The sequence below is a fragment of the Oncorhynchus mykiss genome, chromosome 27 (genome assembly GCF_013265735.2).
Source record: "Oncorhynchus mykiss isolate Arlee chromosome 27, USDA_OmykA_1.1, whole genome shotgun sequence".
NCBI classification, from domain to species: Eukaryota; Metazoa; Chordata; class Actinopteri; order Salmoniformes; family Salmonidae; genus Oncorhynchus; species Oncorhynchus mykiss.
The window spans coordinates 2,335,993-2,355,046 of record NC_048591.1 but is presented as its reverse complement, the minus strand read 5'-3'; the positions used below and the strand labels follow the sequence as shown (position 1 = coordinate 2,355,046).

At 42.4% G+C, this 19,054-nt stretch overlaps 1 protein-coding gene across 2 annotated transcripts in view; it reads left to right on the top strand.

Annotated features, from left to right (window-relative positions):
* LOC110507325 (beta-1,3-glucosyltransferase) overlaps positions 1-19,054 on the top strand; it is a 180,508-nt gene that overhangs the window by 51,172 nt on the left and 110,282 nt on the right. For both annotated transcript variants that reach the window (XM_036965104.1, XM_021587245.2), the window contains exon 3: positions 4,807-4,846. In XM_036965104.1, coding sequence (XP_036820999.1) covers positions 4,807-4,846 — 40 coding nt within the window. The remainder of the gene's footprint in view (positions 1-4,806; positions 4,847-19,054) is intronic.

Genomic DNA, 19,054 nt, shown 5'->3' with positions numbered 1-19,054 from the left:
GGCTCCCTGCAGGATCTCGAAGGCTGAAGACATAAGAGGAAGCGGATAACGATTCTTCACTGTTATGTCATTCAGCCCTCGATAATCTATGCAGGGGCGCAGAGACCCGTCCTTCTTCTTGACAAAAAAAAACCCCGCTCCGGCGGGAGAGGAGGAGGGGACTATGGTACCGGCGTCAAGAGCTACAGACAAATAATCTTCGAGAGCCTTACGTTCGGGAGCCGACAGAGAGTATAGTCTACCCCGGGGGGGGGTGGTTCCCGGAAGGAGATCAATACTACAATCATACGACCGGTGTGGAGGAAGAGAGGTGGCCCTGGACCGACTGAACACCGTGCGCAGATCGTGATATTCCTCCGGCACCCCTGTCAAATCACCAGGCTCCTCCTGTGAAGAAGAGACAGAGGAAACAGGAGGGATAGCAGACATTAAACATTTCACATGACAAGAGACGTTCCAGGAGAGGATAGAATTACTAGACCAATTAATGGAAGGATTATGACAAACTAGCCAGGGATGGCCCAAAACAACAGGTGTAAAAGGTGAACGAAAAATTAAAAAAGAAATGGTTTCACTATGATTACCAGAAACAGTGAGGGTTAAAGGTAGCGTCTCACGCTGAATCCTGGGGAGAGGACTACCATCCAGGGCGAACAAGGCCGTGGGCTCCTTTAACTGTCTGAGAGGAATGTCATGTTCCCGAGCCCAGGTCTCGTCCATAAAACAGCCCTCCGCCCCAGAGTCTATTAAGGCACTGCAGGAAGCTGACGAACCGGTCCAGCGTAGATGGACCGACAAGGTAGTGCAGGATCTTGAAGGAGAGACAGGAGTAGTAGCGCTCACCAGTAGCCCTCCGCTTACTGACGAGCTCTGGCCTTTTACTGGACATGAAGTGACAAAATGACCAGCGGAACCGCAATAGAGACAGAGGCGGTTGGTGATTCTCCGTTCCCTCTCCTTAGTCGAGATGCGGATACCTCCCAGCTGCATGGGCTCAGCACCCGAGCCGGCAGAGGAAGATGGTAGTGATGCGGAGAGGGGGGCGACGGAGAGCGCGAGCTCCTTTCCACGAGCTCGGTGACGAAGATCAACCCGTCGCTCAATGCGAATAGCGAGTTCAATCAAGGAATCCACGCTGGAAGGAACCTCCCGGGAGAGAATCTCATCCTTTACCTCTGCTCGGAGACCCTCCAGAAGACGAGCGAGCAAGGCCGGCTCGTTCCAGCCACTGGAGACAGCAAGAGTGCGAAACTCAATAGAGTAGTCTGTTATGGATCGATTGCCTTGACATAGGGAAGACAGGGCCCTGGAAGCCTCCTCCCCAAAAACAGATCGATCAAAAACCCGTATCATCTCCTCCTTAAAGTCCTGATACTGGTTAGTACACTCAGCCCTTGCCTCCCAGATTGCCGTGCCCCACTCACGAGCCCGTCCAATAAGGAGAGATATGACGTAGGTGACACGAGCAGTGCTCCTGGAGTAAGTGTTGGGCTGGAGAGAAAACACAATATCACACTGGGTGAGGAACGAGCGGCATTCAGTGGGCTCCCCAGAGTAACACGGCGGGTTATTGATTCTGGGCTCCGGAGATTCGAAAGCCCTGGAAGTGGCCGGTGGATCGAGGCGGAGATGGTGAACCTGTTCTGTGAGGTTGGAGACTTGGGTGGCCAGGGTCTCAACGGCATGTCGAGCAGCAGACACTTCCTGCTCATGTCTGCCTAGCATCGCTCCCTGGATCCCGACGGCTGAGTGGAGAGGATCCGAAGTCGCTGGGTCCATTCTTGGTCGGATTCTTCTGTTACGGTGCGTGAATGAGGACCCAAAAGCGAATTAACTTAAACAGAGCTTCTTTAATTACCAAACATAGGTAGGCTCAGACGGACCGGCAGATTCCGACAGGACAAGACAAGGTTACAGCAAACATGACGACAGTCTGGTTCAGGCATGAAACACAACAAACAAGAATCCGACAAAGACAGGAACAAAAACAGAGAGAGATATAGGGGACTAATCAGAGGGAAAAAGGGAACAGGTGGGAAAAGGGGTGACGAGGTGGTTAGGAGGAGACAAGGCACAGCTGGGGGAAAGAGGGGGAGAAAAGGTAACCTAACAACGACCAGCAGAGGGAGACAGGGTGAAGGGAAAGGACAGAGACAAGACACAACATGACAGTACATGACAATATCCAGTACTTTAAATGAAATTCATTCAACTCCATCTTTCATCGAATCATATGGCTTATTCATCACAAAACCATTTGATGTTGCCAATTATTTTAATGATTACTTCCATCGTATTCATGCATTTAAAACTAATAATGAAAGAACAACATTGCAAGTTCCAATTTTCTAAGTTAGTGTGGGAGATGTGGAAAAATTGTTTCAGAAGGAACGGTACTGGGAATGGTAGCTGACTTTTATTTTTAATCTGAGCCTAGAGGAAAGTCTTTGTCCGCAGGCCTGGAGGGAAGCCAAAGTAATTCTGCTACCCAAGATTGGTCAAGTGTCCTTTACCGATTCTAACAGCAGACCTATCAGCTTGCGGCCAGCTCTTAGCAAACTGTTGGATTATTTGTTGTTGACCAAATACTATGCTATTTCTCTGTAATCAAATTAACAACAGACTTTCAGAAAGCTTATAGAGAAGGGCACTCACCATGTCCCAAAAAAATAATTATTGTGTTATGGCTTTTCAACCTGTCATATCGTGGATTTAGAGCTATCTATCTAATAGAACCCAAAGGGTTTTCTTTAATGGATGCTTCTTTAATGTCAAACATGTAAAGTGTGTTGCACCACAGGGCAGCTCTCTAGGCCCTCTATTTTCTATTTTTGCCACTGGCATTAAACAAAGCATGTGAGTATGCTGATGATTCAACCATATAAGCATCATTAACCACAGCTAATGAAGTCACTGAAACCCTTAACAAAGTGTTGTAGTCTGTTTTGGAATGGATGGCCAGTAATAAACTGGTCCTGAACATCTTTAAAACTAAGAGCATTGTATTTGGTACAAATCATTCCCTAAGTTCTAGACCTAAGCTGAATCTGGTAATGAATGGTGTGGCTGTTGACCTTGTTGAGGAGACTAAATTGCTTGGCGTTACCTTAGCTTTTAAACTGTCATGGTCAAAACTTATATAATCAATAGATGTAAAGAGTCTGTCCATAATAAAGAGATGCTCACCACACGCCAAAAATCAAGTCCCACAGGCTCTAATTTTGTCTTACCTTGATTAGTGGGCAGCAGGTAGCCTAGTGGTTAGAGCGTTGGCCTTGTAACCAAAAGATCGAAGATCGAATCCCCGAGCTGACAAGGTAAAAATCTGTCGTTCTGCCCCTGAACAAGGCAGTTGTTCCTAGACCGTCATTGAAAATAAGAATTTGTTCTTAACTGACTTGCCTAGTTTAATAAAGGTAAAATAATGAATAAATAATAATTAATTAGTGTGTGGTCAAGTGCTGCAAGGAAAGACCTAGTTAAGCGACAGCTGGCCCAGAACAGGGCGGCACCTCTTGCATTGTAATCAGAGGGCTGATTTTAAATGTTACGCATGCCAGTCTCTCTTGGCTAAGAGTTGAGGAGAGACCTACTGCATCACTTTTTATTAGAAACATTGTGTTGAAAATATTCTAAGAATCAGGGGATGGGATGGGATGATATAATATATAAGTAATATATAGGCTATTCATCTCATATAAGGCAGTCTAAGGATGTTAGCGTCTCTCCTTAGAAACGAGCTTCAGAGGAAAGCAGTATGAAGATTGAGAAACCCATGGGCCTGACAGACTTAAGCTACTGAGCCCAATTAAAGCCAATGTCTTTTTATCCACCAATGGCACTGAATTAAATCAGCTCTGGATGTATCTTGTCTTCCGATGCATAAATCTGTGTCTCACTCTGATCACACCCAAATCTGACAACACAAAGTACATGCAAGTGAACAAGCATCATGGAAGATTTATCATTCTTTTGCTGCCTGCCGCTTGTCTTCAATTTTAGCATCCTATTATTCAAATGCCTCTGCTATATACAGTACTTGTTAGACTCATATTAAGGTTTGATGAATATTATAGGGAATGAAGGGAATAGGGAGAAGCAAGTGACAGGTGAGTCAAAGGGAGGTTCTGTTGTAACAGGGGTCAGGCAGCAGCTCAGCCAGGGTTAGGACATCTCTCTCTCTCTATGAGCTAAATGAACATCTCTGGTCGGTGTTGTTCTAATAGTTCTTAGTGGTCATCTCCCGAGAGAGGGTAATAGATGGCTTTCCTCTGATGGCTCCGTTGACTGTCCTCACCCCTCCCCTGGTTGCCCCGGTGATGCCAAAACGAGGCGCCACACCCGCCTCACTTTGAATTTACGACTTGTTTAAATTGTGCTCCTCTCCAAAGGGACCTGCCGAGCCCAGGAGGGGAGTAATTGTTAGTCTAGAGGTAGTCATAAATCAAAACATTTCTTACTCTCTCTCCTCATTATCTGTTACCGCTCTGCTTTTGCTGCAGAATTCCTGAGACTTACCAGAACTGTAGGCTATACAGTCTTCCTTCCTCCCCAAAGACTGAAACATGTCTTCTTCTGAAAGATGGGAGGTGAAAAGACTCTTCAAAGCTGTGATTGATTTCCTCATTCTTCCATGGTCTGTTGCAGGCAGCTACAGGTTGACAGCCACGGTGCAGGAATTGCTCTCTGACTGTGTCTTAATTGAGCCGAGTGCTGGTTTGTTTTGTTACATTCAATTGAAAAGTCAACCGTGCCAATAGGCCTCTTAATAAGTCTTTCCCTATCTCTCTCTCTCTCTCTCCTCAGAACCTAGATGCAAATGAAGTCCTCTATGACAGCCAACCTGGTGAGTCTCATTGATTATTCCCCATTCAGCTAGAAATGGTTCAATAGAAAGGACCACTTTTAAAGATGCAGTAAGTATGAATTTATTTAGCTGTTTGCTAATCAAATCTTCTGAAATGTCTCACTTGATTCAACCAATATTGTATGCATTATGATTGCACTGAACAATACCTATTTACCTGTTGTTATAAGACAATGTAGTACAAAACGAAAGTGTAACAACGGAACTGCCAACTTCCTGAATCAGAAGCCAATAGGGGGTGAAAATGAAAACCAAACCCAATTGCAATCCCTAGCAGAGTTAGACAAACAACTGGGCAGTGAAATAAGAAAACAAGTTGCTGCTAGCCTAGCAGGGGCGCTCCAATCCCTCCCCAGCCCGTAACATTGAACAAAGTGATTTCTCTCCTGGAAAAGCTTCTCTCAAACCAGGAACATTTCACTGTTCCTGACAATTTATGTTTCACGAGAGCCCAAGCAATTCCCCAGTGTTTCTCCAGATCAAATATGAAGACACTACACATCTCCAGTCAGAACAGGCCTTGCACAAACTTTTTCCCCCTGGCACATTTTCTGGCTAGCGCCCACATTGCCTTCATTGTTGTTTTCCTTACAAATTATAACTTTGCACATGTTTGCGTTCCTATCAAAGTAAGTGCCTTGTTTTCTGTATATCGTGTTGTTGTTTCTACTGTAAAATACTATATGCTACATACACAAAGTATTCAGACCCCTTTTCCACATTTTGTTAATTTAGTCTTATTCTAAAATTTATTAAATCATTTTTCCCCCTCATCAATCGACACACAATACCTCATAATGACAAAGCACAATTTATTTTGCAAATGTATAAAAATCTGAAATCACATTTAAATAAGTATTCAGACCCTTTACTCAGCACTTTGTTGAAGCAGCTTTGGCAGCGATTACAGCCTAAAGTCTTCTTGGGTATGACGATACAAGCTTGGCACACCTGTATTTGGGGAGTTTCTCCCATTCTTCTCTGCAAATCCTCTCAAGCTCTGTCAGCTTGGATTGGGAACGTCACTGCACAGCTATTTCCAGGTATCTCCAGAGATGTTCGACCGGGTTCAAGTCTGGGCTCTAGGTGGGCCACTCAAGGACATTCAGAGACTTGTCCCGAAGCCACTCTTGTGTTGTCTTTGCTTTGTGCTTAGGGTCGTTGTCCTGTTGGAAGGTGAAAATTCGCCCCAGTGTAAGGTCCTGAGCCCTTGGGGGGCAGGTTTCATCAAGGAACTCTCTGTGCTTTGCTCTGTTCATCTTTCCCTTGATCCTGACTAGTCTCCCAGTTCCTGCCGCTGAAAAACATTCCCACAGCATAATGTTCACCTTTTATGCTTGAGAGCTCTAATACAATAGCTCTGATGAGGGTAGGTCGCCAGGAAGCTGAGCTCTGGGGGAGCTCTGGCCGTCTGCCGGCTTGCTCACTCAACTGGGTCGGAAACAAAAGAAGACGAAAGCAACTTTATAATGCCTTAATTTGGCACTTTAGCCGAGTGGAAACGCACACAGACACTTATCTGAACAAATCAAACTATCTGGCACTTCCATTGTTATTTGCTCTGTCACACCAGGGAGGCTAAGCTAGTCTGACAGCGAAGGATATTGTTTGTGGGGTTGGAATTCGAGAAACTGCTAATTGCAGGGGCACAACTTTCACTGGGGATGGGGGGTTCAGACAATTTGGATTTAAGACCGCGTGGACACCACAGAGCGGGCTGACATGCTTTGTGAAGGCAAAGCTTCTGGAAGGCTGGCTGGACCAGCACGGGGGAGTTGAGCATAGTTCAATGTGTATGTTGCGCTCTTTCACCTTAAAAGGAAGCAGAGCAGAAACTGGGTACTCTTTAGTTGACTGATGTACAGTTGAAGTCGGAAGTTTACATACACTTAGGTTGGAGTCATTAAAACTTCTTAGGGATAGGGGGCAGTACTTTCACGTCTGGATGAAAAGCGTGCCCAAAGTAAACTGCCTGCTACTCAGGCCCAGAAGCTAGGATATGCATATTATTAGTACAGTAGATCTAGATGGAAGACACTCTGAAGTTTGTAAAACTGTTTGAATAATATCTGTGAGTATAACAGAACTGATTTGGCAGGCGAAATCCCGAGCACAATCCGCCCTGGGATTTTTTTTTATTTTTTTAGGTCAATCTGTTTTCCATTAGGTTTCTATGGTAAGCCCTTTTTAATAGGAATCTGCTTGCAGTTACTATGGCTTCCACTAGATGTCAACAGTCTTTAGAAATTGGTTGATGTTTTTCTTTTGAGAAATGAAGAAGTAACCTTGTTCTTTCCATGTGTCAATCCAGGTGGACTCTAGTCTTTTGGTGCGCGCGACCTGGAATGCGCTTCACTTTGTTTTCGTCCGGTATTGAACACAGTTAATCCCGTCTTAAATTTGATTGATTATTTACGTTTTAGGATACCTACATTTGGATTAGGAATGTTGTTTGAAATGTTTGGACCAAGTTTACAGTTAACTTATTATATACTTTGTAGTCATGTTGGGCGAGTTGGAACCGGTGTATTTTCTGAATCAAAGGCGCCAAATAAATGGACATTTTGGAGATATAAAGAAGGAATTTATCAAAGAAAAGGACCATTTGTGATGTTTCTGGGACATTTTGGAGTGCCAAAAGAAAAAGATCTTCAAAGGTAAGGCATGAATTAAATCGTATTTCTGACTTTTGTGTCACGCCTGGCTGGTCGAAATATGATTTTCATGTGTATGCGGGGTGCTGTCCTCAGATAGTCGCATGGTCTGCTTTCACCGTAAAGCCATTTTGAAATCTGACACTGGGGCTGGATTAACAAGAAGTTCAACTTTATTTTGATGTATTACACATGTATGTTTTCTGAATTTTTATTATGAGTATTTCTGTTTTTGAATTTCGCGCCCTGCAATTTCACTGGATGTTGTCAAATCAATCCCGTTACCGGGATTCGAGCGGGAAGGGATCACTAAGAAGTTAAAACTTGTTTTTCAACCACTCCACACATTTCTTGTTAACAAACTATAGTTTTTGCAAGTCGGTTAGGGCATCTACTTTATGCATGACGCAAGTAATTTTTCCAACAGTTGTTTACAGACAGATTATTTCACTAATAATTCACTGTATCACAATTCCAGTGGGTCAGAAGTTTGCAACTTAGTTGACTGTGCCTTTAAAATAGCTTTAAAATAGCTTGAAAAATTCCAGAAAATTATGTCATGGCTTCAGACGCTTTTGATAGGCTAATTGACATAATTTGAGACAATTGGAGGTGTATCTGTGGATGTATTTCAAGACCTACCTCTTTGCTTGACATAATGGGAAAATCAAAATAAATCAGCCATGACCTCAGAAAAATAATTGTAGATCTCCACAAGTCTGGATCATCCTTGGAAGTCATTTCCAAATGCCTGAAGGTACCATGTTCATCTGTACAAACAATAGTACGCAAGTATAGTACGCAGTCGTCATACTGCTCAGGAAGGAGACGCGTTCTGTTTCCTAGAGATGAACGTACTTTGGTGCGAAAAGTGCAAATCAATCCCAGAACAACAGGAAAGGACCTTGTGAAGATGCTGGAGGAAACGGGTACAAAAGTATCTATATCCACAGTAAAACGAGTCCTATATCGACAAAACCTGAAAGGCCGCTCAACAAGGAAGAAGCCACTGCTCCAAAACTGCCATTAAAAAACCCAGACAACAGTTTGCAACTGCACATGGGGACAAAGATCATACTTTTTGGAGAAATGTCCTCTGGTCTGATGAAACATAAATATAACTGTTTGGCTATAATGACCATTGTTATGTTTGGAGGAAAAAGGGGGGTGTATGCAAGCTGAAGAACACCATCCCAACCGTGAAGCATGGGGGTTGTGGGGGTGCTTTGGTGCAGGAGGGCTGGTGCATTTCACAAAATAGATGACATCATGAGGAAAGGAAAACTATGTGGATATATTGAAGCAACATCTCAAGACATCAGTCAGGAAGTTAAAGCTTGGTCGCAAATGGGTCTTCCAAATGGACAATGACCCCAAGCATACTTCCTAAGTTGTGGCAAAATGGCTTAAGGACAACAAAGTCAAAGTATTGGAGTGGCCATCACAAAGCCCTGACCTCAATCCTATAGAAAATGTGTGGGCAGAACTGAAAAAACGTGTGCGAGCAAGGAGGCCTACCAACCTAACTCAGTTACACCAGCTCTGTCAGGAGGAATGGGCCAAAATTCACCCAACTTATTGTGGGAAACTTGTGGAAGGCCACCAGAAATGTTTGACCCAAGTTAAACAATTTAAAGGCAATGCTGCTACCAAATACTAATTGAGTGTATGTAAACTTCTGAGCCACTGGAATGTGATTATTACTAACAGCTGTTGTTGGAACAGAAATGTTTTGTAGCCTTTGTTTTTCCATTTTCAGAAGTAAATGAACTTGGCTAGCTTTCGCCAGTTGATGTAACTTGGCTAACGTTAGCTATTCTTTTTGCCTATATTACAGTAGACCTGAATCAAATGATGAAACCATCGGCCAACAATTGAAGATTGATATTCTGACGTTTTTTCAGTGCAATGTGAGTTTAATTAGTCAGAATGGCAATGTAACGTTATTGATCTGTCAGTTTCCCTAGCTAATTACCTACTTTTCACACGGACACAGTAATAAACTGCTGTAATGTTACAGATTTCACTGTCATGATGCACAGTAGAGGTCTGCGCTGGACCAATTTCTTTATCCCGCTCCCGCCCTCACCTGCTGGCCTTCTGTCTGACACCCACACACTACGCAAGAACTGGTCCCAAACCCAACCGCAGTCCCGCAATGTTATTTTAGGCATATGTGACTCAGCACTCTTGCCGGCCATGGTCCCAGCAATGTTACGCCTTATAAGTAATATCAAATGCGCAAAATCAACTTAAGAAATTAAAATACCAGAGATTCTTACATAGCCCTTATATTGTATTACTGGGCAATATCAGCCAATATGCTATATGTAGTTTGAAGAGAGCAATGCTGGAAAGTTGCACTTTCTCTTGAGCTATTTTTACAGCCTACATTTTAGGAGATGTAAGGTTTTTAGACAGAGAAATATGGGTGATCAATATTTAGGCCTATTTCTAGGCAATGTAGTAAGCTATGGTCTAATTATAGGCCTATTTAGGAAGTACATTTCCTTGGAAAGAGAACTGCGCTGTGCTTCTCTGCTCATGCATAGGCTACATCCTACTCTATTTAATTGAGACCACACACACCTGATCTCGCAGGTAGCTACTGAACTGGAAGCAGCAAGAATAACGACAGCGACACTTGCCTTATTTAGCATAGCCCTATAGGATATAGCCTATCTTTTAGGAGGACAATTTGCAGGCAGAGACAAATCAATGGGCAATCAATATTTATTCAAAATGAAAAAGTGTGTTGCTTGCTCACCATAGTAGTCTAACCTATTGTAAAATCAACAAAAAAAGAAACATCCCTTTTTCTGGACCCTGTCTTTCGAAGATAATTTGTAAAAATTAAAATAACTTCACAGATCTTCATTGTAAAGGGTTTAAACACTGTTTCCCATACTTGTTCAATGAACCATTAATAATTAATGAATATGCACCTGTGGAACGGTCATTAAGACACTAACAGCTTACAGACGGGAGGCAATTAAAGTCACAGTTATGAAAACTTAGGACACTAAAGAGGTCTTTCTACTGACTCTGAAAAACATCAAGAAAGATGCCCAGGGTCCCTGCTCATCTGCGTAAACGTGCCTTAGACACGCTGCAAGGAGGCATAATGACTGAGGATATGGCTAGGGCAATAAATTGCAATGTCCGTACCGTGAGACGCCTAAGACAGCTCTACAGGGAGACAGGACGGACAGCTGATCGTCCTCGCAGTGGCAGACCACGTGTAACAACACCTGCACAGGATCGGTACATCCGAACATAACAACAACTGCCCGAGTTACACCAGGAATGCACAATCCCTCCATCAGTGCTCAGACTGTCTGCAATAGGCTGAGAGAGGCAGGACTGAGGACTTGTAGGCTTGTTGTAAGGCAGGTCCTCACCAGACGTCACTGGCAACAATGTCGCCTATGGGCACAAACCCACCATCGCTGGACCAGACAGGACTGGCAAAAAGTGCTCTTCACTGACGAGTCACTGTTTTGTCTCACCAGGGGTGATGGTCTGATATGCGTTTATCGTCGACGTTACACTGAGGCCTGTACTCTGGAGCGGGATCAATTTGGAGGTGGAGGGTCCATCATGGTCTGGGTCGGTGTGTCACAGCATCATCGGACTGAGCTTGTTGTCATTGCAGGCAATCTCAACGCTGTGCATTACAGGGAAGACATCCTCCTCCCTCATGTGGTACCCTTCCTGCAGGCTCATCCTGACATGACCCTCCAGCATGACAATGCCAACAGCCATACTGCTCATTCTGTGCATGATTTCCTGCAAGACAGGAATGTCAGTGTTCTGCCATGGCCAGCGAAGAGCCCGGATCTCAATCCCATTGAAGTACGCCTGGTACCTGTTGGATTGGAGGGTGAGGGTTAGGGCCATTACCCCCAGAAATGTCCAGGAACTTGCAGATGCCTTGGTGGAAGAGTGGGGTAACATCTCACAGCAAGAACTGGCAAATCTGGTTCAGTCCATTAGGAGTTTTTGAATCGTGTTAAGTTTGCTGAAAATAAATGCAGTTTACAGTGAGGAAACTGTTCTTTTTTGCTGAGTTTATGTGCTCATGTTGCCTTTTCCTTTTCAATGATGATTACATTTTTTGATTGCACTTCGACTCACGTTGGTTGAGTGCCCTCCACTTTTTTTCCATTGTCAACATTTATTTACAGACAGTGTAGTAAACTACAGTGTAATCATATTGAAGTTAACTGCCACGTGATTCTCCGCCTATGTAGGCAGCCTACTCTATTTCAATGAGAGAACACATACTAGGAACACTTGAGCTCTCATGCCCAGCAAAAATGCAGACTGCGCTGCAATGATCTCTGTTGGGACCCGCAGCCCTCTAGTGCAGTCAGTACACAACACTATGCTCATCATGTATTAGCAGGATCAGATGATGACAGGGGTCCCAGCAGGATAAGACAGCCAGGGGAAGACCAGTCGACGGAGGTCAGGTGAATTTAGCTGTATATTAAAAATATCAGTGAATGACACAAAGTTCCATCTTGAATTGATGGGTAGCTAGAGGAAAGCAGTTTAAACTTAAAGCTACAGTCTGGGATCTGGGAATAATCGTAAGTTCAATTATTGAACAACTGATTATATTATTGGATAATATGATGTATAAATGTACACCAAGGTAATCATTTGTCATGCTTCATCTTAGGAGGATCATATGACGGTTTCAGCAGGGTCAGGCAGCCAGAGAAGACCAGTCTGACGGAGCTGAGGTGAATTTTTGCAGATACAACACTTTATTCTCTCTGTGAAGAAAACATTAGATAAGCCAGAACCTATTTTAAGGCAAACCCCCAAAGTTGATTTCCAAACTGTATCAAGGCTTTTCCTGATGACACAAAACATGTAAAAACAAATTTGAGGAAGACCTGGTATAAACTGTTTGAATGCCCAGTCATGTTCATGTAATCTCAGACATAAATTACTGCAGTTTAAGGCCATCCATAGAAAGTCCTATATGCCAGTGAAACTGAATTACATGGACTCAGAAATGTCATTCCTCTGCTGAGGTGTAAAACACAAAAGCGGACCAATTTGCATATGTTATGGTCTTGTGAAGGCTGGCGGAATTCTGGCAAACAGTATGTTCTTTTATCTCTGCATGTCTATAGATTCTCCCTGTTTTTGTTTGCTTGGAAATGTTGATACTGGAGACTTATCTGAAGAAACTGTGCAACCAAGCAAATATATCGGCTAAGAAATGCATTTCCATGAATTGGAAGGTTGGTTATCCTCCCACAATGTCAAGTTATGTATCACTAGCTTTGATTTATTACAAGATTAAATATATACTGGGCAACTTTCATAAGGTCTGGATGCCTAATATGGAATACATTATGTTGTTGGGTTGTCTTGCTAATTGCCTATAATTTCCACCTGTTGTCTATTCCATTTGCACAACAGCATGTGAAATGTATTGTCAATCAGTGTTGCTTCCTAAGTGGACAGTTTGATTTCACAGAAGTGTGATTGACTTGGAGTTACATTGTGTTGTTTAAGTGTTCCCTTTATTTTTTTGAGCAGTGTATATACATACACACACACACACACACACACACACACACACTGAGATCATGTGACAGATCATGTGAAACCTAAATAAAGTCCACCTGTGTGCAATCTAACTAATTATGTGACTTCTAAAGGTAATTGGTTGCACAATATCTTATTTAGGGGCTTCATAGCAAAGGGAGTGAATACATATGCATATACCCCTTTTCAGTTTTTTATTTTGTCAATTGTTTTTTTTAAACATGGTTATTTTTCAAATTTCACTTCACCAATTTGGAATATTTTGTGTATGTCCAGTACATGAAGTCCAAATAAAAATCAATGCAACAAAATAGGAAAAACGCCAAGGAGGATGAATATTTTTGCAAGGCACTGTATTCCACCTCAGTTTCACTTCCATTCACTAAACTCTACTAATCAACTCAATCAAGGGATATTATGTAAGCACTTGTGAGACGCAAGGCTCCCCTGCCCAGTGCTTAGCCTCTGAATGACAAGAGAGACTAAAATTAGTTCACAGTTAACACAAAAAGATCAGCCCCAAAATGAATAACAAAGACTTCTGTGTTTGGGAGAAATTGTGCTCTTGTTTCTTTTCTCTCTGGTAGTCAAGATCATTTAAACAGTACTTTATGTTGCCCTCTCCTACTTGCTGCAATTACATTATAGGCAACATTATTTTTTTTTATACATAACCAGGTAAAGGTTTGGACACACCTAATCTTTCCAGGGTTTTTCATTATTTTTACTATGTTCTACATTGTAGAATAATAGTGAAGACATCCAAACTATGCAATAACACATATGGAATCATGTAGTGACCAAAAAAAAGTGTTAAACAAATCAAAATCTCTTTGATATTCTTCAAAGTAGCCACCCTTTGGCTTGATGACAGCTTTGCTCCATCTATCTCTCTGATTTGAACAGACACAGGCCACTGACCTTTAAATCTCAGCAGTTGCTAAAGGCTTTCTGCTGTGCAATGCGAGTCGGTTAGGCTAATGAAGATACTGCAAGTTAGTGTTACTTCCCCGCAGAGTACCATTGTAGAGATTAAAGAGGAACAGCCAGAGCAGGGCTTGAGCCAGCAATCCTGCAGTTATAGGGAACATGCCCCATCTACCACCTGTGCTATAAGGGCTGCTTTCTAGGACACAGATTAAGCCTAGTCCTGGACTAAACTTTGTAATCATTGTTTTTTGTTTTCAAGTGAAATGTCTAACTGTTTTGAGCAGGGTTTCCCAAACTCAGTCCTGGGTCCATTTAACAAACCATACGACTCTATGCACAAGGACTACTTTGAACAATTTACACGGAACATTTGACAAAAACACATTTACTTGAACAATGCAGATGCAAAGTTTGGAAACAGAATGACGGTTTGTGCCATGTGTGTCTTTATTCTGTTACCAAACTTTGCATCGGAGCAGAAAATCGGAGTTTCTGTTACCGTGGAATTTCTCCATACAGTAGTTACAGACTGATTATTATTTAACTTCGATTAAGCTGATAATGCTACAAGGGCCTCAGGGGTCACAATAGAGCTAAATCTGTGAGATCAGGACTGATTACATTGATGTACCCTTACCCTATGAAAATATGCTTCATTCTAGTCCTAATGTCTAACACCCATCAGAAATTTGTAAAATGAAATGCAGTAAAAAAATCTACAAAAATATTTAAAATAGTGGTTTAACAATGTATTAAGCCAAATATATATTCTAGACAATACACGCATGCTTCTGAAATGTGGTTCACGAGCTCCAATACATTGACTGAAAAGTGATATGATTTACCATACATTGGTAGACGCATAAGTAATTGTTGTCCTCTTTTAGACAAATAAAAGGGGAAACTTCCCTTTCAACAACTCATACAGTGGTTCCTAGCCCATTACATTACACAGGAAGGCATCTTCTGTACGGGGGATTAAAGGAAGGCATCTTCTGTACGGGGGACATCAACACACATCGCGTGAGGTAAGGTTTTGGAAGCACAAGGACCTTATTTTTCATATCAGTGAGATATCATTATCGAAAAAGAAAAAGGTTAAATTGATACACACCTTTATACGGTTAGTGTTCCCACATGGCCATATCTCCATTTTACAGCACGTGTTTACGGAAGACAGAGGGACCACCTGTGCTAATTAGCTACAGTATATTGTATGCTCTGAACACCTGTGTGTAATGGAAGGCCGCCAGAAATGTATTATCACTGAAAAATACAGTCTGCTGCAACTGTGACGAAGCAGGTTAAAACAGTTTACAGTGCGCAAATCTCACCATCTTCCTCATCAATCTACACATAATACCCCATAATGACTAAGTGAAAACACGTTTAGAAATGTTTGCTAATGTATTAAAAAGAAAAACAGAAATTTCACATTTACACAAGTATTCAAACCCTTTACTCACAGTACTTTGTTGAAGCACCATTGGCAGCTACTACAATCAAGTATTTTGGGGTATGATGCTACAAGTTTGGCACACCTGTATTTGGGGCGTTTCTCACATTCTTCTCTGCAGATCCTCTCAAGCTCTGTCAGGTTGGATGGGAGCGTCGCAACACGGCTATTTTCAGGTCTCTCCAGAGATGTTCGATCAGGTTCAAGTCCTGGATCTAGCTGGGCCACTCAAAGACATTCAGAGACTTGTCCCGAAGCCACTCCTGCATAGTCTTGGCTGTGTGCTTAGGGTCGTTGTCCTGTTGGAATGGAATGTGAACCTTTGCCCCAGTCTGAGGACCTGAGTGATCTGGAGCAGGTTTTTAATCCGAGGATCTCTGCACGTTGCTCCGTTCATCTTTCCCTCGATCCTGACTAGTCTCCCAGTCCCTGAAGAACATTCCCACAGCATGATGCTGCCACCAACATGCAGTATTTTTATTAACCTATGTAATTGTAAAAACATGGACCTTGTAGCAGTGGTAAGGGCACGAAGTCAGCAGAAGGAAAGGCAGGTTGACGTACTCAAAGTGTTGAGTTATTGACAGGTCTTGGTGATCCAATGGTGAAAGACCCATATCATGCAAAATATACAAGTAGATTTACCAAATATACACAGGCAATAGCCCAAAAGAAATAGCCTCTGTATCAGGCTTAACTGACCAAGGCCCTACTCCCACGATTGCTCAGTTTGGCCGGTGGGGACAGAACTAGGAAGAGTCTTGGTGGTTCCAAACTTCTTCCATTTAAGAATGATGTTGGCAACTGTGTTCTTGGGGACCTTCAATTGTCAGGATGCTGGGGAAACTCCCTTAAATCCAATCAATTTAATTTACCACAGATGGACTCCAATCAAGTTGTCGAAACAGCTCAAGGATGATCAATGGAAAATTTGTCTGAATATTTACGCTAATAATATATTCTTTTAATACAAATTTCTAAAAACCTGTTTTCACTTTGTCATTATGAGGTATTATGTGTAGATTGATGAGGAATATTTTTTATTCATTACATTTTGGAGTAAGGCGGTAACGTAACAAAATGAGAAAAAAGTCGAAGGGGTCTGAATACTTTCCGAATGCACCGTATGATTTGCACTCTTTCAGAGTTCCAAAAGCAAGCACAGCAGAAACTGGTTACTCTTTAGTTGACAAGGTAACTGCTGTTTAACTTTGTTTATTCGCAGTGCTGAGCTAGTATTGTAACTGACATGTAACGTTAGCGAATGTTTAATCCCCTCTCGACCGAGGTGAATTAGCTGCACTAGCTAGTAGCTACCACATTCAGGCAGAGGCTAGAGCTGACCCATCTGTCAGACAGACAGTAATAATAGCTGCCTCATATTGCTAACAGCTTTTGTCGGTATGGAAATGTATGTAGCCTTTGTTTTGAGAGGTTTTATTAGTCATGTATGGCAATGTAACGTTATTGAGCTGTCCGTTTCCCTTGCTAATTCCCTACTTTTCACACTGACACAGTAATACACAGCTCTAACATTACAGGCTTCACTGTCTCGATGCACAGTAGAGGTCTGTGCCAGCATCCGCAGCTTTTCATACCTCACCCCACCGGCTTTCTGTCCGACTCCCACAAGAACTGGTCCCAAACCCAACTGCAGTCCCGCAATGTTATTTTAGGTGTATGTGACGCAGCTCACTTGCCAGCCATGGTCGCAGCAATTTTGAGCCCTATAGGCAATATCAAATGAGCAAAAATCCCTTCAAATAGTTTAAATTACCAGGAGATTCTCACATGGCCCCGATATTAGGCTATCTGTATTACTGGGCTAGATCAGCCAATATGTTAGATTGAAGATAGTGCAAGTCTCTCCAACTCTGCTTTCGCTTGAGCTATTTTATAGGATACCTTCTAGGAGTGGGAAGATTTTCACACAGAAATGTGGGTGATTAGTATTTAGAACTTTCTAGGCAATATACAGTGCCTTGCGAAAGTATTCGGCCCCCTTGAACTTTGCGACCTTTTGCCATATTTCAGGCTTCAAACATAAAGATATAAAACTGTATTTTTTTGTGAAGAATCAACGACAAGTGGGACATAATCATGAAGTGGAACGACATTTATTGGATATTTCAAACTTTTTTAACAAATCAAAAACTGAAAAATTGGGCGTGCAAAATTATTCAGCCCCTTTACTTTCAGTGCAGCAAACTCTCTCCAGAAGTTCAGTGAGGATCTCTGAATGATTCAATGTTGACCTAAATGACTAATGATGATAAATACAATCCACCTGTGTGTAATCAAGTCTCTGTATAAATGCACCTGCACTGTGATAGTCTCAGAGGTCCGTTAAAAGCGCAGAGAGCATCATGAAGAACAAGGAACACACCAGGCAGGTCCGAGATACTGTTGTGAAGAAGTTTAAAGCCGGATTTGGATACAAAAAGATTTCCCAAGCTTTAAACATCCCAAGGAGCACTGTGCAAGCGATAATATTGAAATGGAAGGACTATCAGACCACTGCAAATCTACCAAGACCTGGCCGTCCCTCTAAACTTTCAGCTCATACAAGGAGAAGACTGATCAGAGATGCAGCCAAGAGGCCCATGATCACTCTGGATGAACTGCAGAGATCTACAGCTGAGGTGGGAGACTCTGTCCATAGGACAACAATCAGTTGTATATTGCACAAATCTGGCCTTTATGGAAGAGTGGCAAGAAGAAAGCCATTTCTTAAAGATATACATAAAAAGTGTTGTTTAAAGTTTGCCACAAGCCACCTGGGAGACACACCAAACATGTGGAAGAAGGTGCTCTGGTCAGATGAAACCAAAATTGAACTTTTTGGCAACAATGCAAAACGTTATGTTTGGCGTAAAAGCAACACAGCTGAACACAACATCCCCACTGTCAAACATGGTGGTGGCAGCATCATGGTTTGGGCCTGCTTTTCTTCAGCAGGGACAGGGAAGATGGTTAAAATTGATGGGAAGATGGATGGAGCCAAATACAGGACCATTCTGGAAGAGAACCTGATGGAGTCTGCAAAAGACCTGAGACTGGGACGGAGATTTGTCTTCCAACAAGACAATGATCCAAAACATAAAGCAAAATCTACAATGGAATGGTTCAAAAATAAACATATCCAGGTGTTGGAATGGCCAAGTCAAAGTCCAGACCTGAATCCAATCGAGAATCTGTGGAAAGAACTGAAAACTGCTGTTCACAAATGCTCTCCATCCAACCTCACTGAGCTCGAGCTGTTTTGCAAGGAGGAATGGGAAAAAATGTCAGTCTCTCGATGTGCAAAACTGATAGAGACATACCCCAAGCGACTTACAGCTGTAATCGCAGCAAAAGGTGGCGCTACAAAGTATTAACTTAAGGGGGCTGAATAATTTTGCACGCCCAATTTTTCAGTTTTTGATTTGTTAAAAAAGTTTGAAATATCCAATAAATGTCGTTCCACTTCATGATTGTGTCCCACTTGTTGTTGATTCTTCACAAAAAAAATACAGTTTTATATCTTTATGTTTGAAGCCTGAAATGTGGCAAAAGGTGGCAAAGTTCAAGGGGGCC